This window comes from Mustela putorius, unplaced genomic scaffold (assembly GCF_011764305.1).
Source record: "Mustela putorius furo isolate JIRA1106 unplaced genomic scaffold, ASM1176430v1.1 tig00000228_pilon_pilon_pilon, whole genome shotgun sequence".
Taxonomy (NCBI): Eukaryota; Metazoa; Chordata; class Mammalia; order Carnivora; family Mustelidae; genus Mustela; species Mustela putorius.
The window spans coordinates 21644243-21670256 of NW_025421322.1; the positions used below are offsets into that span (position 1 = coordinate 21644243).

General features: G+C 41.5%; 1 protein-coding gene across 1 annotated transcript; it reads left to right on the top strand.

Annotated features, from left to right (window-relative positions):
• The first annotated feature begins 1731 nt into the window (after window positions 1-1731).
• On the top strand, window positions 1732-9202 carry CCN3 (cellular communication network factor 3). The gene is made up of 5 exons (XM_004743484.3): window positions 1732-1943; window positions 2075-2300; window positions 3428-3679; window positions 4666-4880; window positions 7686-9202. Exons 1-5 carry the CDS (start codon window positions 1872-1874, stop codon window positions 7980-7982), a joined length of 1062 nt encoding a protein of 353 aa, XP_004743541.1. The 5' UTR covers window positions 1732-1871; the 3' UTR covers window positions 7983-9202.
• The last annotated feature ends 16812 nt before the right edge of the window (window positions 9203-26014 follow it).

A 26014-nucleotide genomic window follows, 5' to 3' on the forward strand; every position in this document is an offset into this window, starting at 1 on the left:
AAACCTGGCCAAGATTCTTGCCTCCCCGTTAGCTGTGCTCCCAATTGTTCCATGACAGCAGGGTTCCCCAAGACAGCCCCCATTTTGAAATACACTAAAGTGCTGTCTACCAAGAGCCCTCACCAGAGACTCTAACTGAGTAGGTCAAGGGTGAGGCAGAAAAATTGTTTTGTTTTGTTTTGTTTTTAATACACGCTGGTTGATTCGGATGTTCGGAGGAGTAGAAGCATCACTGGGCCAGATGTCCAGGGAAGCTTGTCCAGAGTATACGAGGGTCCTAGACAGCGCGCAGATTAACTGTTCCATTTCTTGTCAAGCTTTGAGTACTGCTGAGTCTGGCTTACCTCAAAGAAAGCAGAATTGTCGCGAGCTTGGGAATACATAATAGCAGTTTCAAGGTGCTCCGAGAACTCTCCTCAAGGGACTTGGGATGACTTGAGCACGAGGAACAGGCATTGCCAGGACAGGCCTGGCGCCTTCTGCCAGCTGCCTTCACTTTCCTTCATGCCGGGCATGGATGATGTAGAGGAACTCTGCTCCCTTTTTCAAGTCCAGAGTTACATCACAAGACTGTGTAATTTTTCTTATAAAGTGTCTTTCCAAGGCTGCTCTCCTCAGAGGAGCTGGGCATAGTTATCCCAGAGGCAGCGGCGAAGCTGAAATAGGGGAGAAATTTTCTTTTACTCCGTCAAGCAGTTTCACCTTTGGAGCCATTCTCCTGAGAGATGACAAGGGCCTGGAAGCCGCCCTTTTTTAAAGGCGGATGCCAGGTGGGAGAGAGACGTGATTTGCTGGAGGGGTCGGCCAAGTAAACCAAACCCGTCCTTCCTCCTTCCCTAACTCACTGAGGTTTGGACAGTGGCTGAGCTGAACCTGTCTCACCAACTCTCAAGGGCTCCTGGGTTTTGACACGCGCTGATTTAGGGTAGGCCTGATGCAACAGGTGTTTCAAGACTTTCTTCTATCAGGAAGAAAGCTTGTATTTACTTCGGGCTTTATGCTCTGATTTTATTATGTTTTCAATTTATTTCTTCCAAGCCTGCGGAATCGGGAGGAGGAGTGAGGGTTAAGAATCAGTGGGATCTTGGAATGATTCGAATGGAAGGAACTTTTTGCCCCGTTGGGCCATTAGCATCCCTCATCCTAACGGGGCCGGGATGCTTTGCTTTGCCTTTGTCTTCTCTTTTTTTTTTTGCTTTCTCCCCTCCACTTTCTTTCTTCTCTCTTTCTGCTTCCCTCCATTCCTCCCCTCCCTCCCCTCCACACATTCAAAGAGCGCCCCAAAGGGTGACAAACTTGCATGTGCTTCCCTTATGACTAACCCGCTGGGCCGCTCGCCAACCCCCCGCGGATGGCCCCAGACTGCAGGCACCCCTCGAGGCGAGCCCCACGTTTGCAGGCCTGCCTGGAAGGGCCGGCTCGCAGCGCGGGGATGGGGAGTGCCGGTGTCTCGGTCCCGGGGGAAGGCCGAGCGGCTTCCAGGAGGAAACGGGCGTTTCCTTCCCACGCGCTCGAGCGAGCCCCGGGTCCCGGCCGCGCGACTCCACCCTGCCCCTCCCGGCGCTCCGGGAAAAGCCAGTCGCCACACACAGGCACACGCAGGCCCCAGGGCCGCGCCCTAAGGAGAGCGGCACCCACGGCCAATTGCCATGGCAACCCCGGGGTTCGTTCCATTCCCCACCCAGCCGGTCCCCCCCTCCTCCTCCCTGCCCTGCAGCCAACCGGCTCGAGCGCGTCCCGCGAGCGCGCTATAAAACCTAAGCCGGTGCCGCCGGGGAGCAGAGGCGGGCGCCCGACCTGCAGCGGGGCCAGCGGGGTGGATCTGGGGCGCCCGGTCTTGTTCCGTCCACGCCGGAGGGGAAAGCCTGACCATGCAGAGCGTGCAGAGTCTGCCCAAGCGGTGCATCGGCCTGGCCTTCCTGCTGCTCCAGGTCCTGGGGCAGGTGAGTGGCGCACCCCTCAGGTGCCTCTGGCTACTTTGCCCTCCAGGGCGGCCCCTGCCCGGGCGCTCGGGTCGCTCCGCCTTCGGTCGTCCCCGCTGAGAGCTTTCTCCTTCTTGTCCCGCTCGCGCCAGGTCGCTGCCACCCAGCGCTGTCCCACCCAGTGCCCGGCCCGGTGTCCCAAGACGCCGCCAACCTGCGCCCCCGGGGTGCGAGCCGTTCTGGACGACTGCTCCTGCTGTCTGGTGTGCGCCCGCCAGCGCGGCGAGAGCTGCTCCCTGCTGGAGCCGTGCGAGGAGAGCCGCGGCCTCTTCTGCGACCGCAGAGCGGACCCCAGCGCGGGAACCGGCATCTGCATGGGTAATCCGGGCCCCTGCGCTCAGGGCCCTCGGCTCCCGCCCGAGGCCCCTTTCCTCCCCTTCTCCCCTTCCCAGAGGGTAACTTGCAAGTAACAACGGGGATGCTGCTGGGAGTGATGCTTGTGGAGAGTTTACTGGGCGCTAGGCACGGTCTGCGGAAGGGTGGGGAAGGGGGTGCTTCCAGGTTTGGGGAAGCCAGAGGGGGAAACTGAGGGCAAAGTTGAGAAGCATTCATCGCTTGCCTCCCTACAGTGGAATCGAGGTATCCTAGGCGGGGAGCAGAGCAGAGTTTAGAGCCTGTGAAATAATTTCCTTTGGACATTTCCAAGGGGATGCTTGGGGGCAATGGAATCTTGCGCTGACTCACAAGCTCACAGTTTCCCCCACCTGCCGCCCAGCAGGTTTGTTTTCACACCTGAAATGGTCCTATTTGAGCTAAAGCAGCCTTTGGTCTCCTGAGACCACTCTGTCAGCCCAGTCTGGATTGTGGATAAAATAAAACGCAGGCAACTAACCAATTCAGGCTGGTGACACTGATTGGGGGGTCATTTTTCCACCTGGTGCGCCATTTAGTTGGAGGCTGTCCCCACCTCCCCCCCCACACACGCACCCCCATAAGAGGGCTTGGAATAGGCTTTTACTTTATTCCCTGAGTTAGTGATGATTTATTGTGCTGGAATGCCAAGGAATCCTACCTCTCTTCCCGATTTGACCAGTTAACCTATTTGGAGAGTTCGACGTGCACCTTTTTCTTTCTAATTCTAAGCTGCTGGAGTAGGAGAATTGAAGGAAGGTCTAGCAAACCGACTTTATGATTGGGAACAACAGCCGTGGCACCTTGGGACTGTCACTCCTCAGTGGTGCACTCCCTGCCTCATCTGTGGGAAAAAAAAAAAAAAAGACAAAAACAAAAACAAAACAAAAAACCAGTGGCAGCATTGGATGGTCTTCAAGGTTTCTTCTAACTGTGGGAGGCCTCCATGGGGACATATCCCTGCCAGAGAGAGAAGAAACAGATAGCTTCAAAGAGAAAAAAAGGGGCACCTAGGTTTGCGTGTAGCTTGTATAGCTTCTCCATCACACTCTGTTCTTGATTTTTGTCTCTGCCTTGCTTCCCCGATGCTCTAGCGGTAGAAGGGGACAACTGTGTGTTTGATGGGGTCATTTACCAAAGCGGGGAGACCTTTCAGCCAAGCTGCAAATACCAGTGTGCCTGCAGAGATGGGCAGATTGGCTGTGTGCCCCGCTGCGGAGAGGACCTGCTCCTGCCCCAGCCTGACTGCCCAGCTCCCAGAAAAGTTGAAGTGCCAGGGGAGTGCTGTGAAAAGTGGATCTGTGACTCAAATGAGAAGGGGGAGTTGGGAGGCCTCGCCCTTCCAGGTAAGAAACTCAGGATACCTGAAAGTCATCACCGCACAGGGGAAAGGCAGGCAGGAAGCATGTGTGCTCTTTTGGATTCTCCATGAGAAACTGGCCTCGGTTTCTGGCCATCCAGTGGTGGATTCCGGATTGCCCACTGAGATCAAACACATCACGTGTGTGTGAATCCTTGCCAAGTTATTGAAGGAGGCGCACGGTTTCTCCAAAAGAGAACCTGCTGCGTTCAGTGGTTCTTTTGAGCAAGGGGACTGATTTTGTCTTACTGCATGACCAGCCTCTCTAAAGAATGCTGCTTTTCCCTGGACAGGTGTCCCAGAGAAATGCCACCTTTCCAGACGCTCTAGGAAGGGTCAAGGAGTTTTGTTTTGCTTCTCTTTGTGCTTTATCTTCTAAAGGAAATTTTTTTTTTTTTTTTGGAAAAAAAAAAATTTCAAGAGCCAATATCAGCCAGATACTGAATTAGCCAGATTTACATCCTAAATGCCAGATATAGGATGACAGTACACAGACTTGGCAGGTTTTCTGAGGTCAGACATTATCAAACATGCCTTGTGGATCAAACATGCCTACACTTCCGTGTAGAAGTGCCCCCAAGCCATACCTATTAAGTGTTGAGAAAGAAATGTTTGTAATCAAAGTCCAAGTGTCTATATCCCATGTTGAGAACATGACAGCTGACGGGATGGTTGTTGATGCTATCCTGTTCTATGTTCTTCAAACTGCTAGGTTTCTTAAAAACAGGGCCTCCTAAGCTAGTTCAGGACAAGTTGGAGAGTCATTCCCTAGAACTTTCTGGAAGGCCCAGAACGTGCCGGCATTGTGGCTCCTCTTTAGGGTGTTTATAAACAGAGATCCGCTTCTGAGAGCACCCGGGTTTAGTAGGTACAGAATTGAATGAGACCCCCTTTCCAAGGATGGTTGAAAGCATTCTTCCACAGTCCACATGTTTTACTCAATATGGCCACCTTTGTTGGTCCCTCCCGTAGCCTACAGGACAGAAGCCACGCTAGGAGTTGCGGTCTCCGACTCCAGCATCAACTGCATTGAGCAGACCACAGAGTGGAGCGCATGTTCCAAGAGCTGTGGCATGGGTTTTTCCACCCGGGTCACCAACAGGAACCCACAGTGTGAAATGGTGAAGCAGACTCGGCTCTGCATTGTGCGACCCTGTGAGCAAGAGCCCAAGCAGCCCACAGATAAGGTAAGAACGTGTGGGCAGCCTCCCGACCCAGAGGAAGCAGCTTTGCCTCCTGGGTGTCTTGGGCTCTAGAAAGTCTCCCTGACACTAGTCGACACAGAGGCCAGCTCTAGCTGGGAGTGAAGCCCAGAAAAAAAGGGGAAGTGGTTCCTGCAGTGAGGGAGTTTACCTTCTTTTATTTTTCCTCTTTCATATATTGAAATATCCAAGCAACTCACAGCAGGTCTAGCGGCAGAGGGAGAAGCCAGCAATAGACGTGTCCCCAGATGAGGAGGTCTGGCAAATCTCCTCCCATTCCTGGAAAAAACTGGCCTCTTGCTTGCCAAGCTCAGCTGATTTGAAAGTGGTCGCTTCTGACCTCCGTATTTTACACCCCTTAGACTCCATCTGTAGGAAGCACAGGGTAGAAATGGAATCTTCTGCACTCAAGCCTCCGTCCCCAACATCCTACCTGGTCCCTCCTGTGCACCTGATAAACAGTTGTTGATGGGTAAATGAATTGGTGTCTGGGAATTATTTTCAGTGCTTCAAAAAGTCTAGGGGGAATAGTACATTTGCCAGCAAAAGGCGATATGTGCCAAATAAAATAGCACATTTCTTTCCTTTTTTGCTGGAAGTGAATCAACTCAGTGTGTTAACACTGACCATAAGGCATGTGGATCAGAAGCTCTGATTGGTTCCTGATGACATCACAGGCTTCCTCCCCAGCCATAGATCAGAAAATGCAATACCCAAACTGACCATTATATGGAAATTTGTACAACCCTAAAGCCAAAAAGTGTCTAACAATGAATGATTTACATATCTCTACACCATATCACCTAATACCTAAGGGTGCGACTTTGGAGCCAGACAGCCTAACTCCTGGCTTACACTACAGGAACTAGCTGTGGGATCTGGATGAATTTTCTTAACCTCTAAGCCTCAATTCCTTCCCCCATATAATGAGGCCATTGACAGTACCTACCTCAAAGTTGTCATGGAGGATTAAATAGAATGAATTCACAAAGTGGCTGGGAAGAGATGACTCTGTTAGCATTAGGCATCATTTCTGTTTATCGCTCAAAGAAGTCTCCAGCAATCATATTAGTTATATGGCTACATAGCTATATGATTTTGGGGGGGGGGGTCCATCCTAATTTATATTTCTTCCACCAATTTTAAAACAACACATAGAAACATCCCTAAAATTATATGCTAGAAGCTGCCCTTCCCTCCACTTAGGAGAATTGCAATATGCATGGGATGTGTGGTTTCACACATCCCATGTGGGTTCACCCACAAAGCTGCCTCTCTCTGTCTCTCTCTCCCTGTGTCTATTCCTGTCTCTGCTTCTCTCTCCCCCCCCCCCCGCTCTCACACACACACACACACAGATGTGGCTGACCTTGTACCTTTGTGAGGACATTGGCAAGAATGTATGTTACACATTAAATATCAAAAAGGAAGAAACAAAGGACCTTTAACATTGTCAAGGACACACTTCTTTATTAAATAAGGCTTTTCCATGTCATGCCTCCCAAACTTTGTTTTTTCTATTGTTTCTTTTGCCAAAATTTTTATTTGTTTGTATAACTTGCACCCAGTTTTATATTGGGAGATATTATATTTAAGATACATACATTTCATAAAGGTTCCAAAATCTATTTGGAAACTAGGGAAATAACAGCATAATAATCATTACTTCCTATCAACAAGAGATGCTTTAAAATGGGCTGGTGCTTCTCAAAGTGTGGCTCCCTAGACCAGCAGCATCATCTAAGAACCTATTGGAAAAGCAAATTATTGGGACCCACATCAGACCCATTGAATCAGAAACTCTGGGTATAATGCCCAACACTTTCTGTTTTAGCAGACCTTCTAGAAGATTCTGAGGTAACGTTTGAGAGGCACAGATTTAAGAGAATCCCAAGCCTCATCACTCCACAGCTGTGGGCTGTGCCTAGGAAAGTGAAAAGCAGAAGAGAATTATTGCAATTTTAGTAGGTGAAGAAATCTGAGCGGGAAATAAACATAGAGTCAGTGTTGTGCTGAATCTGTATGAGGGTTCCTCATCAGCCATTACTAATGGAAATTGAATAAATTCTTCACTTACCCTGCCTTCATGGAAAATAAACTTAAATCCCATTATCTTAGATGTTCCTGAGGTTATAGTAATAGAAGACATGGGCTTGTGTCAGATATTCAGTAACTTGATGTTTCTGGTGACTTTAGGCCTTTGAGACTCCATTTACTTATCTGTGAAGCTTGTACAGTTGTTCTTTACATGAATAATTGATCCTTGTAGGACTGAATGTTAGTAACGTTAAGTGAGTTAATGTCTGAAAAGTATTTGAAGTATTTGAAGCATTAGGAGGTGTGCAATGCTGCCAGGTATATTCTATTTCTTTTTATAATGCCTAAAAATGCATTGGCTATAACAACATCAAAGTCTGTTTCAGTGCCTTGAAAAAATAGATTTCTTCATATACACTTTCACTCTCATGCTTATCGCCACGTCAAAGGATGGTTATGTACCTGTAGGCATGGTTTCCACATTCTAGGCAGGAAGATAGTGAATTCAGGAAGCAATAAAGAACTGTACCTGTCTGAAGGTCAAAGAATTTCCCAGAATCCCTTGGTTTATGTATCATTGGCCAGAACTTGATCACAAAGCCATCGCAAGCACTCAGATATTCTGCTGACCAAATTGTCCTAACACAATAATGTCATGTTAACAAAGAAGAACAATGGATAACGGTTAGGCAGCTAACCGTTCTTTGGAGAAATGGTAGCCATTCCATGAATCCGCTTTTTCTTCTTTCTTAGAAAGGAAAGAAGTGTCTCCGCACCACGAAGTCACTCAAAGCCATCCACCTGCAATTCAAGAACTGCACCAGCCTCCACACCTACAAGCCCAGGTTCTGTGGGGTCTGTAGTGATGGCCGATGCTGCACCCCCCACAACACCAAAACCATCCAGGTGGAGTTCCAGTGTTCCCCAGGGCAGATCATCAAGAAACCAGTGATGGTCATCGGGACCTGCACCTGTCACAGCAACTGTCCTCATAACCACGAGGCCTTCCTCCAAGAGTTAAAGCCAAACACCAGCAGAGGGGAAATGTAACATGTAATCCTTGAGAAGCATACCTACAGAGGCAAACTGTAGCTACCCACCATCAAATGAATATAAGAAAAATTAGGAAGAATTATTATTTTACCCCTGAATCCTATGTATTTTCTGTGGTCATATGCGGTCAGTTATATCTGTCTTTTTTTTTTTTTAATGAAAGATATGATTAACTGTAAACTTGAAATCAAGGTAAGCTCAGGATAGTACTTAGGGATGACTTACTTTTCTGTGGTATTTACTACAAACAAAAATTTGTATAAATTTAAGAAATAAGATACATGTTTTACTGTGTAGACTATCACATTACACTCATCTTATTTTGTTATACACTAGTGCAATATCAAGAAAATGTCAGTCATGAACATCACAGTGAGGTTCAATATCATACTGAACATGTTGTCATATGAATATTTTGCCATATATTGAGGTTTGACTTGATGGGGTTTCTGTTGAACTCTCTTTTTGAGTGGCTCAACTCTCAACTTCCAAGTTCAAGATCTGAGGAAATGTGTAGCTCTTCAGTTTGAAAGCCAGAGACTGTTAGTCTTCTGTTGTGTTGCATACTAAGAAACAAGATGTATCTACAGGAGTGGAATATTTGTTAGTTAAGCGGACTGGTGTTATAAACTTGTTCCATTGGAGACAGTAGACTCCTTGCCAAAGAAAGAAACCAAACAGAAAACTCCCCCTAATACAGAGATGGCCCACCTCTCAGCCCTCATACATTTCTATATGCTGGAGGCTAGTGGGGCTCACTGCTTTTTCACTCAGAAGAGGCAGAACACATCAGCAGAGATTTTCTTTACCTTACTGATGAGTAAACTGGGGCCCAAAGCACCTGATTACAACCTTTGATGACTTTCAAGTGTGCTGGTCTTAGATTTTGAGAAAGAAGGACAAATCAACATGACTGTGGTGGAAAAATACCACAAATTTTATGGGAGTTCAGAATGATGGTAGATATACCCAGAACTTATCGTTGGGCCCTAATTACACAAACTCACGAACAAGATATATGTGTATACATATGTGTATCTAATTTGTCAGGCTACAAGATAGGCTGCAAACTTAAATGTATACATTCTTTTGTCACCACGTGTGTTCAGCTTTTCTCTTTTAAAGTATTTATATATAAGTTATACATTTTTAAAAAATATATTCTTTTTACTTTCTCTGTTTGTCAGACCTCACTAAATAAACATGATTTTATCAAAGTGTGACTGCCATTACTTATGTGCTTATGAGTTGCTTACTGAAAATATAAATAACGGATGGATCTAGAGAGTATAATGCTAAGTGAAATAAGTCAGACAGAGAAAGACAAATGCCATAGAATTTCACTCATATGGGGAATCTAAGAAACAAAACAAAGGAAAAAAGACAAACAAAAGAAACCAGACTCTTAAATACAGAGAACAAACTGGTGGTTTTCAGTGGGGAGGTGAGTAGGAAGTGCATGAAATAGAGTGAGGGGAATATGAGTACACTTCTTGAGATGAGCAGTGAGTGATGTATAGAATTGTTGTCTCATTATATTGTACACCTGAAACTAATATAACACTTTATGTTAATTCTACTTCCATATAAAAAAGAAATACAAATAAAATTAAAATTTACAAATTAAATCAGACACCAAGCAACAGCATCTATTAAAAACAAGGTGGATATTTTTAGATGAGCTTCTTATCAGAAGGGAAACAGAAGATAGTTCTGAGTTAGATGATCTCTATTGCCAAGGCCTCAGATAATCTCCACACTGCTTACTCAAGCCCACATCTTGAGCTCTGATACGTTTTTCTGGACAACCTGCTAGACACATTCATGTATTAAAAATTGAATGTGGACCAAGCAAAACTTGTCTCCCTGGTTTTAAATTGCTCTCCATCCTCCCAATTACAAGGCTTAAAACGCCAGCATTATCTTGATCAACCTACTCTTCACTGTGTGCTTAGAAAAGCATATTTCCAGAGGCAATGCAGAGCCCAGCAGTGAATAGGGCTGCCATTTGGGCAATGTGAGGGTCAAAGTTAATATAGGCTTTATATTTAAGTTTCTTGTTCATTCAGTGGGTCTATAGTTCTTCCACATTAAAAAAAAAAAAAAAAAAAATCTTGTCCTCTCTTATCCCCAACTTCATTTCTACTACCTGTAGCTTCCTGCCTGATCCATATATTTAGCAAGTTTGTATTTGTCCCTTATGATAAATTGGAAAGCCAATTTGATTTCTAGATTTTAATCAAAGAACATTATTAAGGACAATTAACATTTATTGCACACTTATTTGCAGAACACATTACCTTCATTAACAACATCTAATTTGCCCAATGGCCCTGTGAAGAACACTCCTCCCCATTTTACACACGAGGAAACTTAAACTTTTTTAAACAAAGGGTTAAAAGAAACTGGTGGATCGTGAACTCAAATCAAAGTCCTTTTGTTTCTACTTCAAGATATCACATGAATTCATGCAAAAATAATCTCTCTGTGAGGCTGTTCAGTCCAGTATTATTCACAATGGCAAAATGGGACTATCTGAAGTCCCCGACAATATAGATTTGGCTCGATAAATCCAATACTGCCATTACAATGAAAAAAAAAGCTATCTTTAAAATGAAAATATAAAAAAATACTAACCTACCACAGAAAGTTTAGAACTGTGGGAAAAGTGATTTGTTTTTGTTCAAAAGTATCTCTGAACACAAATGTAAAGAGAACTAGGAGACAATATAAAATAAAGTATGATAGTGTTATGCCAAATTGGACCTTTTTGTTGTTGTTCGTGATTTCTTTATCTTTTTCTTTTCTTTTCTTTTCTTTTTTTCTAATTTAGAACGGACTACTTTAAAAGCAGGGAGGATAAAAGGATAAGGCTAAATTCAGATATCCCTTCGAGCAGACCTCTGCTCATTCATGCTGAGCTGGCTGCCCCTTCCAGCATCTGAAACACTTGCTAATTCGTACATTTTGTTCATTCAAAAACACTTACTGACTGCTTCTGGGTGCCTGGTATTGTTTTAAGCTCTGGGAAAGTAAAACAAACGATAAAATAAACAAGCCACCTCTCTTTCCTGGAATTTACACTCTTTCTCTGTTGGCAGAAGCAGGCAAAAAGCAAGTAAAGGATCAATGAAAAGAAATATCAAATAGTGATAAATAAACCCTATGAGATCCTCAAAACAGGGCAATCTAACAGAGAATTTCTTGGTGGTCATTTTAGCTGGAGGTGGTCAAGGAAGCTCTTTCTAAAGAGGTCACATTTCTTCCTAGATCCGAATGACCAAGATTAGGAGAAAGAATCTTCTGGACAGAAGTAACAGCTAATGCAAAAAAAAAAAAAAAAAGGAAAAGAAAAAAAACAAAAACTAGCATTGGGAATAAGCTTGGCGCTTCATTAGAGAAAATTTGCTGGGCTTGAGTGTGCCAGGGGATGTGGGAATGATGGAGGGCTTTCCCCACCGTGTCACAGTATTTAATAACCCATTCGTTAAATTCCATTACATTGAGCATCTCGAGGCCAGCATCTTAATCTTCTTTGTATCTGCCCCAGTATCTGGCACACAGTAAAACTTCACTATATACCCATTGAACACATGAATGAATAAATGAATGAATGGACAAAATGAATGAATGGACAATAGATAGAACATTCTTTGAAATAAATGCTAGGCTTTTAAACTATCATTTTCATGATCACAGTCTCTTGGAGAGCAATCCCCGACTCTTGGGCCCACCCAGACACACACATGAATGCATGCAGTCCTGAAATGACAATTTAAAGACATTTAAAAAATATGATCTGATCTATAAATATCTGTGAAGTCCAGAATGTTCTAGTAAGATGGCAAGGAATGCAACATTCACTGAGCAGGGCTGAGGGCTACAGAAAGAGTGCAGGTTTGGGACTTAGTCAAGCCTAGATTTGAATACCAGGCCTACTCTTTCCCAGCTATGGGATACTGAGTAATTTGCACATACACTCTGAGCCTCAGTTTCCACACCGGTAAGAGGAGACCATAATATTGATAGAGCAACTATCCACCTTTGTTTGTCCCGAACTGAGAGGGTTGCTGGGACTCAGGACTTTTGGTTGTAAGATCAGACAATCCTAGGAAAACTGGGCCAAAGTGGTTACCCTGTTTATCAGCCACACATTGTTGTAAGATAATATGTGCTCATAAGCATTTGACTATGCCAGACACATAGTAGGTTGTCAAATGACAGCCCTTATCATAAGAAACACCCAGTAGAATGAAGCTTTGCCCCTTATTCTCTGCTTGTCATATTCAGAGGTAGATATTACTGACCTCATTTTTACAGGGAAATACAGAGAGTATAAAGGAAGCTAATTGCCTATTAAGGACACAGTAAATGAAGAAGCCAGGGTTCAAACTCAGGGTCTGCCCAAGCTCAAAGCCAAAGATCTTTCCTTTCTTCAGCGCTGCAGCCATGAGGCCAAGTGTATTTTCAGCAACCAAAACAATTCCAACAGTTTTCATTTTTGTGCTATTTTCCCAAACTAGAAATGTTCTCTTTTAGAAACAACATTGCAAAGGAGTGAGATGGCTGAGATCATTCTGTGAATGTGAAATTTTGAAAGCTCTTAATTGCTTTTTAGTGATAAGGCACACTTCATTGAAAATTATTTGGGAATTTTTCTTCCAACCCATAAGGATGCAGTTCAAGAATGTGGCGAGGACGTCTTTACACAAGGAAATAATTTGTCACATACATATCTGTGCTTGATGAGATTATCAATAGAACTTTTGACAGAGATTTCAAGGCAGGACTGGATTTTTCTTCCAGGATCTTCCTGTAGGTACACATTGTCATGTTTCTGCATGGGTTTCAATCCAAAATGCTCAATATCATAAATCAAATTATCAAAACAGTATGTCCTTTTGGCTGTGTGCTATCGAGCTTGGTTTGAAGATTCATTATTGTTGGAAACGTATTCATCTTAACCACACCGCATGGCTCTCGCCGGCAGTGCTATGCTGTCTGGACCACAGAGGGTCCACCAAATTCAATTACCACTTCAATAACACTACTGGCACTTCCTGAACTCTGAATAATGATGAATTCTCTGCAGCTATCCAGCTGAGGACTCTGAATTACTGTTTCACTAAGCCAGCTGTTCTGTGGATAATCAGGACGTGCAAAGGGTAAGGATGTCACTGTTGTCCCATTCTTCCTAAAGATGTGTGTCTGTTCTTAGGACAAGAAATTGAAGGTCTGAATTTCAGCCCAGGGAGCACTACAAAAGAAGATATAGTTCCATTCAAATAGCAGAATTTCACACAATGAACTGACCACCGGTTCTACTGGAAGGAGCCTGGAAATAAATGGTTTATAATCCAAGACGAGGATGTTGCTTGGATTTATATTTTATTAGCAAAATCTGAGAAGCAGGCTTTGCCTGTAGCAGAGGTTCAGAAGTCTGAAAGAGGTTACAAAGTTCTTTGTGTGGGTTAAATAAAGGTCACTATGCTCCTAACGGACACAGATTTGTCCTGCTGAAGCAAGGCCACCCACAAGATCCTTGGAAGACCTTGGCAGGGGAGATGTCAGTAAATCCAAGTTCTGGTTCCTCTAAAAATTTCTAAACCTCAGCAGTGAGAATCTTCCCTGACACTTTGCAGAGCATCTCAGCCCCCAGAAGAAAGAGACAAAGACTACAAGGATCCTGTTGGATGGACCCCGTCATCTCCCCAAACTCCATATCCTTGCTCAAGAATCTACTTTTAAGTTCACCTTCTCTGAGAAGACTTCCTGACTGGCACCTCCGCCACCCCCCAGAACAGAACTGACCATGCCCTCCTCCCTGTTTCACTGCATCTCAAAGCAATTGCTCTCACAGCAGCTAAAACACCACACCTCTGTCATTAGCTTTCAAGTCCGTCCCCCCATTAGACTCTAAGTTCCATGAGAGCAGAGACCTTGTCTGATTTTCTCACCACTGCTTCTCATTGCGTGTCTCATATTTTTCTCTCACATTACTCCAAGCAGCTAAGTGTAATGAACAAACACTTACAGCAGAAATCCAGCATTTCAGGCCAAAGTGTCTATGGCATGCCACATTTTTCAATGAAAAATTCAGGTAAATCTTGATTTCTCTTTACTATATCCATGTTTGTTAAATATTAAAAAAAAAAAAAAACATTAAAGATTTCTAATTGGTTAGTGTGTTCAACTTTTCCTACCCAAATCTTCAGGTGAATCTGATGCCCCAGAATTATGTACAATGTCTACACTGAAGTCACATATCTCCTTGCATACTTCACATAGTCAAATTAGTAGTAACAACAATAATTCCCAATTTTATCTCATTTTAGATGCCATCAATTATAAGATGTATTATTAATTTATGTAACAAAAAGAAATAAAAATTATGCCAATTCACTTAGGACACACCCTCAAATGTGAGATTTATCTTAATTTCATGAACAGTGAAATATTTTAAATGTTGATTTTAGAATATATATAATTTAAAATACAAGATTTTTAAAAGGGACAAAGTAGAGGAAAAAGAGAAATAATATTTACAAGATTATTAAGTACCAGAACATATTGGAAAACACGGAACTTGGAAAAAACCATGCTTTACTTGGTTAGCTTCCGGACTTCTATGTACACAAAAGAAGGATATTGAATTCACCAACTTATGTGGTTCCCATCCATATTGACTTACAGACTACCTATACTATGTGCCATGCACTTATAAATATCATCTTTACAACCTAACATTTCTTCATAACAGTGTTACAAGATGAGTACCATTGTCCTATTTTATAGATCAGATAGGTAAGGCCTCACCCAGGGGCGTCGGCTGTGACCAGGCAGACCAGGCTGCCTGCAACATGACTTCCCACCAACTCCCAAGAGCTTGAAATGTCCTTCCTCTTTCTTTCCTCTTTTCTTATAATGAGCATTCTGACGCCTGAACTCATTACAATAAAAGCACTTCTGGTTTCTCGATTAGAAAATAACAACCATGGACTTCAGATTTATTCTGGTCTCTGTAGGCAGTGTGGTAACGAAATGAGCAAAGCAAATATTAATAAAAACTGTATCTACATAACATCCCTCAAAGTGGTAGAGATATGAAAAAGTCAACCAAGGAAACCATCTATAAAATGACATCCTACCAACCTTACAGCCAAAGTAAACTTGAACAAGAAGAACAAAGCTGGAGGTTTCACAATCCCAGATTTCAAGAGATACTGCAAAGCTATGTAATCCAGAGAGCATTGTACTGACCCCAAAACAGATGCATAGATCAATGGAACAGAATAGAAAACCCAGGATAGAGCAACATTATATAGACAATTAATCTATAACAGAGAAGGCAAGAATATACAATGGGGAAAAACAACCTTTTTAATAGACAGTGTCAGAAAAACTGGACAACTACATGCAAAAGAATGAAAATGAACCATTTACACCATATACAAAAATAAATTCAATATGAATTAAAAACCTAAATGGGAGACCTCTTAGAAGAAAACAGAAGCAGTAAGCTCTTTGATATTGGCTTTAGCAACATTTTTCTAGATATGTCTCCTAGGCAAAGGAAACAAAAGCAAAAATAAACTATTGGGACTTCTCCAAAATGAAAAGCTTCTGCATAACAAAGAAAACTATCTACAAAAATGAAAAGAGAACCTACTAAATGGGAAGTTATTTGCAAATGACATATCTGATAAAGGGTTAATATTAAAAATATAGAAAAAAAAACTTAACACCAAAAAACCCACAAATTATCCAATTAAGAAAATGGGTAGAAGACCCAAATAACATTTACCCAAGAAAAACAAAGATGGGCAACAGACACATGAAAAGATACTCAAGTTCACTTGTCATCAGAGAAAGCAAATTAAAACCAAAATGAGATATCACCTTACATCTGTCAGGATGACTAGAATCAAAAAGACAAGTGTTGGCCAGGATGCAGAGAAAAAGGAAACCTTGTGCACTGTTGGTAATGCACACTGATGGAAAATAGTATGAAGGTTCCTCAAAAAATTAAAAAATAGAATTATCATATGATCTAGTAATTCCACTACTGGGTATTTACCCAAAGAAAACAAAAACACTAATCTGAACAGATATATGCATCCCTATGTTTATCACAGCATTATTTATAATAGCCCAGATACAGAAGCAACCCAAATGTTCACTGACAGATAAAGAAGATGTGATATATACACATATACAATGGAGTATTACTCAGCCATGAAAAATGATGAGCTCTTGCCATTTGCAACAACATGGATAGATCTGGAAGATATTATGCTAACTGAAATAAGTCAGACAGAGAAAGACAAATACCATATGCTTTCACTTATATGTGGAATCTAAAAAATACAGCAAATAAACAGATAGCAAACTGTTCTCTCTGTTAAATGCAGAGAAAACTTGGTAGTTACCAGAGGGGAGGTGGTTCTGGGGAATGAGTGAAACAGATAAAAGAGATTAAGAAGTACAAACTACCAGTAATAGAATGAATGTCATGGACATGCAAAGTGCAACATAAGAAATGCAGTCAATAATATTGTAATAATGCTATATGGTGATGGATGGTAACTGTACTTATCTTGATGAGCACTGAGTAATGTAAGAATTGCTGAATCAATACATGTACACCTGAAACTAATATAACATTGTACTTTAATTATACTTCAATTTTTTAAAAGTTTCATTTTATAAATAGCCATAAAAAGAAACTATACTAAATAATCAATGAATTTGACATTTTTTTAATGGGACCACTTGTTTTGTCAGGCTTCTCAAACAAAGTATCAAGATGCATCCATAAATACAAAGCTTTGTAAACAGAATTGTTGAATTAGATCATTTTTTTAAATGGAAGATTTCACTCAATCAATTCCTTTATAACCCAAGTTACTTTCTAGGTACCACTCATTCAAAATATCGAAAACAATTCATCCACTTGATAGGCCTTCACTGACATTTTTTAAATCAACCTGCACTACATATCCAAGAAAAATGCATTAATTAGTTAATACTCTTACTTAACTGAAGCTTTGGATTGTCTAAAGTCTGAGCACATACCTCTTGTCATATTAGATTGGTCATCACAGATCCATTCTTACAATGTTGGACACAGTTTCTTTAACAAAAGAGCTGAACTCCATACCACACCAAGAGGTTGAATACAACACGGATTTTTCAAACTTGGAGCACAATTAAAGTACAAGTACTATTTTCTAAAAGCCCTGCTGTTTTAGTGGGCATCTTCTTCTACCAAGACTTTGTATTGATTTACACACTTCTTCAATCCTACATAAGTTAGCTGTGGGTTTATAAGGACCTCAAATTTCATAAGCTTCACATCATTATCTTCCACTACTCTTTTAGTTTCATGTCTTTCTCTTCTTTGATGAGTGAATAGCTTGAAAATGTCCACAGAAGATATTTTATTGTATTCTGATGAGGGGAGTGACTTGATTTGACTTCAATATTCCCTGAACTCTGCAGTCTCACTCTGAAATATATAGTAACAGTCAAGACCCCCTGACTTTTTTATAAGCCTCAGCCCCACCCTGGTTAGCTGTATGTAGCATGTACAGGGGCAGTAAACCCAGAGGCAAATGTGCTTTTATTGGTTATATAGAGTTCCTGTAGACACGTGGCCAAATTTTAAACTACTCATGATTTATGACTTGTATAGTAGAAAAAACTTATTTAGGTGTTCTTTGCTATTTCAGATTCCCCTGCTAGTTACATGATTTGGTTTTAAGGGAGAGTTGATACATCACGAATCATGAAGAACCACCTAGAGGAATAATAAAAAGGTGCTGCTTTATTTCCAAGCTTTTATGTTTGCCTCCCTCTCTTCTCTCTCCAACTTACCAGTTTCTTGCTTTCTTTTCTTCAAAAGATTTTTGGAAAGTGCAAGCAGTCCCTAGTCCATGGGTCCTCAGGGATGGCAGTGAGTTGTAACATTTGCTCTGTATGCCCACTAATGACTTCTTTTCTAGGCTAAACCATCAAATTGCCTTTATTGAGTCATCTTGGCATCATCCCTAAACTTAAGAGGTAGAAAGCAAACACAGGAGTAATCTCTACACAAGCACAACTAAGAAAAAACCTTTATCCATCCATAATAGGGTCCACTGAGCAGTCTCATACTCAATCTGAAATTATCATAGCTATTATTATGGGTCATAGGTAACACCTCATGGGCTGTATTTAACTCTCTTCAGTCCTCTATGAAACATTAAGCAATAATTCTATACAAGCTGGGTACTCAATATGTGCCGGATAAAAAATAAAAGAATAAACTGAGAGGATGAAAGGATCATTAGAGAGATTATATGAGTGGAAATTGATTAATTAATTGATGAGAAAAATTAATTGATGAGAAAACAGATAAGCAAACCAATAGAACTGAAATTATGACTGTCATTCCCTGGCCCTTTTAAAAAAAATAGTTTACCATTGTAAAATTGTTGCTAAAATTCTGGAAAGTTCCATCAGTGATGATTGCAGGAATCTGTCCAGTATTCATGCCTGCCCACACCTACTTCTCCATGCTCCCCTTTCTGGTTCACAGCAAACCTCCTTTTAGTTCTATGTCTTAGTTTGGACTGTTCCTGTTGATTCTTGTCCCTAGACTTAACCTGGTCCAATTTCTGATGTATGTCATCCAAACATGCTCTCCCTAAATTTGCCCTTTCTGCCTCTTTGGCCCTAGCCAGCAAGGGCTGTTTTAGTGGGCATCTTCTTCTACCAAGACTTTGTATTGATTTACACACTTCTTCAATCCTACATAAGTTAGCCCCCAACTCACCCATCAAGGCAAGACGTAGGAATTAGATAGTTTCATTAAACTGTTAGACCTAACACCAACACAGTCGTAAATGATATTGCTGATTCCCTTTGTCCATGCCTGAATAACAAAAGGCTCTCACATCACTGTGTTTAAAGGTTCTTCTTCGCCACCTGACACCCAATTTTTATCAGGACTAAGGCCATAGTGGCTTTAAAAAGGTACTACTCTCTTCAACTCTAGGTGGGGAGATGTCTGTAAAAGTAATCTGTAAATTCTAAATTCCCATTTGGCATAAGTTAGTATTAGGGGTCATTAACTGTCTATGCAACTCTAAGACATTTGGATATTAATTCAAATTTTTCATCATCCAGATGCTTGATATTTGAAAAAGCCCATTTGGCATTCTACTCCCAACTCTCTGGATGGTTAATGAATCAATAAGAAGGAAAAGTCAATGTTGGTCATCTTGTAGACACTTTCCCTATCAAGTTTAAGTACCTTACCTGTGCTGCAAACAGAAAAGGAAATATTAAAGTTAGGCTTTAAAATTTTTGACCCTATGCAAAAATGGTCAAGCAATGTGAGTCATTTAACTAAAAGAATCAATGACCACTGGCAGACAATACAATTATCCTGGTGGTTTTGGATATGTTTCTGTGCTTTGTGGAAGATCGTATCAAATTTATTAGAGTGTCACGCCTGTTACAAATATTCTTTATGTGACAGAAGATGATGTGTCACAAATAACACCTCTCTATCTTGATGCAGTTTAACAAGACAATATTTATAAAGCAATCAGTGAAGGTAAGGTCATTCCCAAGAAGGTGATATGTAAAATGCCCTATGATTTTAATGTCTGGAATCCCCAAACTTAATTCTATGAAAACGTGTTGTATCGTAAGGTGAGAATTAATTAACCTGACATTTACTGAGCACATATGAAACGCAAATACAGCAAGATCCTCCTTTCCTATTGCAGAAGACACTCATTGCTAACCTATGTAGGGTACTCAAAGAATTCACTTTTATTTCCTCTCCAGTCTGGAAGGAACTTTCCTGATGCTATAACCAGATTCTGGGCCTCTGACCTGCTTCCATCATGCCAATAGTTCTAACGGCTTCATTTGGTAATCTATGTATGTGAGGGATAACATAAGGGGAAATGCTTTCTCCTAATTATATTACCACAAGTGTCCTCAAGATGACTCGGAAACTAATACTTTCTCTTCCTTGAAAGCCACCTTACCTTTCTTCCTTCTACCAAATATTTACCAGGCTATGATGGAAACATGCAAAGGGATAGGTAGAGTAGATCTCAAAACAAGAGTACAGAGTAATAAAGGAGAGGTTAACTTTGTCCAACTTAGGCATTCCTTTGTGCCTCATTAGCAAGAGAACCTTTGAAAAGGTGCTCCAAATAAATTCTTTATATTAACATTATATAACAAGAATATTAATATTCTCTCAAGCCCTCTACTCCAAAGTCCAGTATGGTTTCTTAGATAACTCCACCACTCCTCAATAAAGTCCCTTTAGGGCTACTTAACTTTTACAAACTCAAGTGTCTGACGATTTAGCCCGAGGCTAATAGAAGTTCTACTCAACTCGACCTATTTGACTTATGAGGATAGAACTGGATCTGAGTCCTGTGAATGAGACAAAAAAATGAATGTTCTGAGTTTCACCTTTGGTCCTCAAGAGATTCAACTAATATCCTCAGGAGTTAATCTAAGAAGGGAGAGTATCTCAGGGCAAGAATTGATTTTTCCTCAAAAACAAAACAAGCTCAAACCAAAAAGAAAAAAAAAGTTTATTGTGATACATGAAAACTGATGTATTTCCTTTCAGGATGACTTTGACCTCACCCTTTGTGGAAACAATGACCACGGAATTATTGAGGAAGGAGCCTTGGATTCTTAGGTCTGATATATGCTCTTCCATCCTAATGAGATCGCTCCAACTTTAATTAGGTTTGGTTCTCATTCCAAATTCTCCTTAGACACATTATCTCATCCAATTCTCATAACTACTCACTGAGGTACTGATTTTTCTGCCCATTTTACTTGTTAAGATCCCTTAGAGTTCCAGTGCTCTCACATTTTACTTAATGATGCTGGCATTTGAGAGAAAAATATGCAGTCTGTAAGCTCTAAAGAAATAACTTATAATAAGTTCATTTGAACCATCAGTCATGTTTCCACAAATGATGTAAACTTTTAATTGCCTAACTTTTCCAAAGGAACAGTAAAGAATCCTGCTGGTTTTGTGGCTTATGGCCTTTTCTAGAAAGCTCTTAAACAGTATCCATTAGAAAAGTTGGAGAAGACAATCTTCATTAAACGGGTATTGCCCCATGGTCATACATAGGCATATTGGGAATATGCCTATTTCTCTGTATTGTTAGGCATAGCAAAATATGTTCTACAGCACTACTCTTATAGGCTTTACAAATTATAACCATTTTACAGGTGACAGATCTAGCCAAGAAAAAAAAAGAAGAGTGAGATTTCTTTTCTTCCCAAATAATGCTTCATTTCAATGTATCCTCAATATCAGAAAAGGATAAGTGATGCTATTTGGATGAGCTCATTTAAACATGTGCAACTTTTTCCACAAAGATTAATTAGAGCATGTCAGCTACACTGGTGGCAAAGCCATCTTGTTTCTAAATCTACAAGAAGTAATATACAAAGTAGGATTACAACTGCTCAATCTTTAGCATGACATGCATAAAATCAATATTTCAAGCTCTTTTGGGAGTTACAGCCCAACATGCTGCTAATGAATCGTCATAATGACCTCAGCCAGCCCCTCCTGTCCAGTGGGGAAATGAGATTACTCAGCCTGCAAGGAGAGACTCAAAGACTGGGCAGTTCACAGGGACTGTGGACAGGCAGATGGTTTTCCAGAAGACAAATATCAGATGTACAAGTTTCCTAGATGCCATGCCATTATCAGCCCCAGCTGCTCTGAACTCAGCCAGCCAAACTCAGTCATTTGCAAGACTTTGGGGAGAGCAGAACTGGGGCATGTTCTGAGACCATCCCGAATGTCTTCTTATTAAGCAAGAGATCTCAATAGCAGGACTTCTGAATATGCCATACAGAAAGAGACCTCAAAATTTCCTATGGGAGATGCTATTTTGCTTCTCACTGAATGAAAGCAATGCTTGTTTAACGTTATCTCTGCGCTTATCATCAATGTTTTACATTCTAAATTCCCTAACTTCGTGAAAAACTGAAGTTCTCTTTTACAACTTGAATAATCTAGAATCTCCAGAATTTCTCCCATTAGTGTTTTGAAACTCGAGCTCTTCTTGAGAATGCTCTAAGAATAATCTGGGAAAAAAAATACATATATATGGTTAAACATTGACTAGCACAATGTTTTCAACAGAGGATAATTTTGCTCCCCAGAGGATGTTTGGTAATATCCAAAGACATTTTTTATCTTAATCACAGGGGGCGGGGAGGGGGGGCTGCTATTGGCATCTAGTGGATAAAGGCCAAAGATTCTTCTCAACACCCTGCAACACACAAGCATCCCACACAACAAGGAATCATCGATCCCAAAATATTAATAATACCACTGTTAGAAAGCCTTGCCCTGGCATAATGACAAAAGCCCAAGTTTCATCAGTGACAAAAGCTCAAATTCACAGGTTAAAAACTCCCTCAGACTGTGGTACAGGAGGCAAAGAGAAAGGCAGTCTAATCATCTCAATGTTGACTAATATGAAATCTCTTAGAGGAGGTGTTGCAGAAACTGCTTCTGTGAAAAGAGCAAGCAAGCCAAAAAATGCATTTGGCCTTACAGTTGGCCATGAGAACACAGTGTAAAACAGTAAATTCCAGGGATAACTGGAAGAGAGAATTGATACCCGAACAGATTTCCCCCTTGTGACATATGCTAGCTGACTTAAGGACCACCCCCCCAGCCCCTAAAGTGTTAATTTCCAGGAAAAAACGATAAAGGAGTTCTGATAAACATCAGCTGTGAGTTGTTCTCAGGCCACAGTCAAAGAAGGATCTTGAAATATATTTTTCATTCATTTTCTCTCTGTCTCTCCCCTATGTGAGAAACATGGCACGCACAATTGGCGCCTATATTATCCTTTGGCCAATGCTTTATCCCAGTTGTCTTAGTAACTGTCAATATTTGTCTGGTATGTCACAGTCCCAGTTGGCTGATATCTGATGCCACATTTCCTTGTAAAGTTTAGGGAAGAGAGACACCCAGTGGTCTGAATCAACTGAACTGCTGAAAACCATCTCCTGCTTCATTTTATTTTCACTTGAGAGATGTTCATTAATTATTAAATCTAATCCTCTTTTAATGATCAACAATCCCCACATTTAAACTTTTGTTTAATTTTTTTAAATTTATTTGATAGAGAGAGAGAGAGAGAGCACGAGCAGGTGGGGAGGCAGAGGGAGAAGCAACCTCCTCACTGAGCAGGGAGTCCAATGCGGGGCTTGATCCCAGGACACTGGGATCACGGTCTGAGCTGAAGGCAGAGGCTCAACCCACTGAGCCATCCAGGCGCCTCCCTACAGCTAAACTTATGGAAACAGTAGAAGCACAGAAGTTAGACCACTTACTTGCTTTTTCTATAAAAGGCGAAACAGTAAATATTGCAGGCTTTGCGAGGGATGTGGTCCCTGTCGCAGTTACTCAACTCTACCGTCGTAGCACAAAAGCAGCCTTAGACAGTACAAAATAAGCATATCTGTATTACACTGTAATTTTATTTACAAAAGCAGCAGCAGACCAGATTTGGCCTGAAGGCAATGGTTTACCAGCCCCTGCAAAGGAAGACAGTATTTCCATCCTCTCTCAATCTGTACAAGCAACTGTTCCCTCCACCCTGCCCCCAATTTCAAGACTACTTGAGAGAATCACTGCAAAAAGAAACGACATCAACAGTTCATCAATAACATTGGTACAATTATTTATTGGATGTGTACTATGTTTTGGTCACTGTTCTAAATACCAGAGTAACAGCAAGAGATGGGACAGTCACAAGTCCCTGCCACTGTGGAGCTTATATTTACAGTCAGTAATATGATCTATGAAATACTTTCTGGTAAGGGAAGGGGCAGTAAAATGGAATGCAGAAAATTCCAAAGGGGAATAGGTAAGAAATATTGTGCAGCGGAAGCGTTACAGAGTGAATTGTATCCCCCAAAACAAAGACCAAAGCCCTAACCCCTGGCACCTGTGAACGTGATCTTATTTGGAAAGAAGGTCATCGCACATGTCAGCCAGTTAAGATGATGTCTTTAGAGTGGGCCCTGATCCAATGCAACAGGTGTCCTTATAAGGAGACAAAACGCCGTGTGAAGACAGAGATCCACTGGAAGGACCCTCAGTGACGACAGAGGCAGATGCTGGGATGATGCAGCCACCAGCCAAGGAATACCAGGGATCACCTACCCTGACCAGAGCGAGGAAGAGGCAGAAAAGGATTCTACCCAGAGATGGAGTACAGACGACCTCTACTCCTGACGACTGCATTTCAGACACCTAGTCTCCAGAACTGTGGAAGAACACATTTCTGTTGTTTTAAGCCACACATCGTGTGGTAAGTCGGTACAATAGCCCAAGAAACTCATACAGGAAGGAAGGGAATTGCCACCGGAAGAAGGGTGGGAAGGAAAAGCTTCAGCGAGAAGATGGAGGAGTGACTCACACGGATAACTGTGGGATGGGGATCCCAGCAGAGGAAACAGCAGGGTGAAGGCCCTGAGGTGGGAGAAAACACAAGGATGCCCGTGTGCCCTTGTGGGCAGGGTGAGCAGTGAGGAGAAAAGGAGGCCGTCACCTCAGAGAGGTAAAGAAGGAAGATAGCAGCGGGTCTGTATGTCCCTGTGTGGAGTTTGGGGCTCATGCTGAGATACGATATTAAAGAATTATGAACAGAAGAGTGTTGCATGCTATGATGCATTTGTGGAAAGGATGGCTCAGGCGGGTCTGTTGAGAGACTATCCAATGGAAGCAAAGGCCTATTGTGAGGATACCACAGGATTCCCCGTGAGAAATACATGCAGAAGTAGTGGAGGAAGAGAGAAATGTTGGGCTTGCTGTTAGAACACGATCTGATGACATATTGGGTGAGACGTACGAGAGAAAATGAGGCTCAAAGATTAGGTCAAGGTGTTCCCTTCCTGCAAACTGTAGTTGGTACTTATGATGGGGAAGATTGGGGTAAGCAATTTTTTTTGTGTGGGAGTATGTCGGAAGTTCACTTCTGGATATGTTATGATGGGATGCTATCAGTTAAATAGTATATGAGTCTGAAGCTCAGGGGAAACGTCTAGAATAAAGATATAAATGCAGGTGTAGTTAATATATAAAAGGTTTTTAAAACCAAGAGACCAGATGAGATTACCAAGAGAATAAGTATAGATGAGTAGAGAAGAACAGGGTTCCAAGGATTGATCCCTAGGGCACTGCAACCTTCACCAACTGGGGAGATGAGGAGGAATCAGTTAAGAACACTTAGGAGTAGCTACTAGAAAGACAAGAGGAGAACCACATGAGATCCTGGAAGACAAGTGAAGAAAGAAAGATGTGATAATATGCACATCTTGGTTCAAGTATAATGAGCATTGAGAGGCTGTATTTAGCTGGATTTATCAGTGTAAAAGTCACAAATAGGGTGAATGTATAATTTATCATCTAAATCAAGGCACTTTGAGAGTGAAAAATTAATCCTGGAGAACAGGCAGAGGCCAGGACTGTCTGTACAAACTGAGACATGAGTCACCCTAGTCATGGAAATATTGACAGGCGCAGTTTCATGGGTGTGATGGGGTGATTGCCTGAATGGATTGGGTTCAATAGAGAACGGGTGGAGATAAATCAGAAATAGTGATTCCAGATAACATTTCAGGGAGCTGGCAATAAAATGAAGTAAAGAGAATGATATTGGGTAAAGAGGTTATTTTGTTTTGTATTGTTTTGTTTATACTATGGAAGGATTTATAAAATTTTTGTGTGCTAATGGGAATGAACTAGAGAAGGAGAGGGAAAAATTCCCTGAATCAGGGGTTGGAAAGAAGAGAATTGCCAGAGCTCTGGTATCTAAGACATAAGCAGAAGAACTGACCTTAGATATGTAGATAGACATTTTATCCATAATAACAGGAGGCAAGGCAGAGAAAGTAAGCACCAATTAAGGTAGATGGACAGGTAGTGTGTTAAGAATTTGTTGAACTTCTCTCATTGC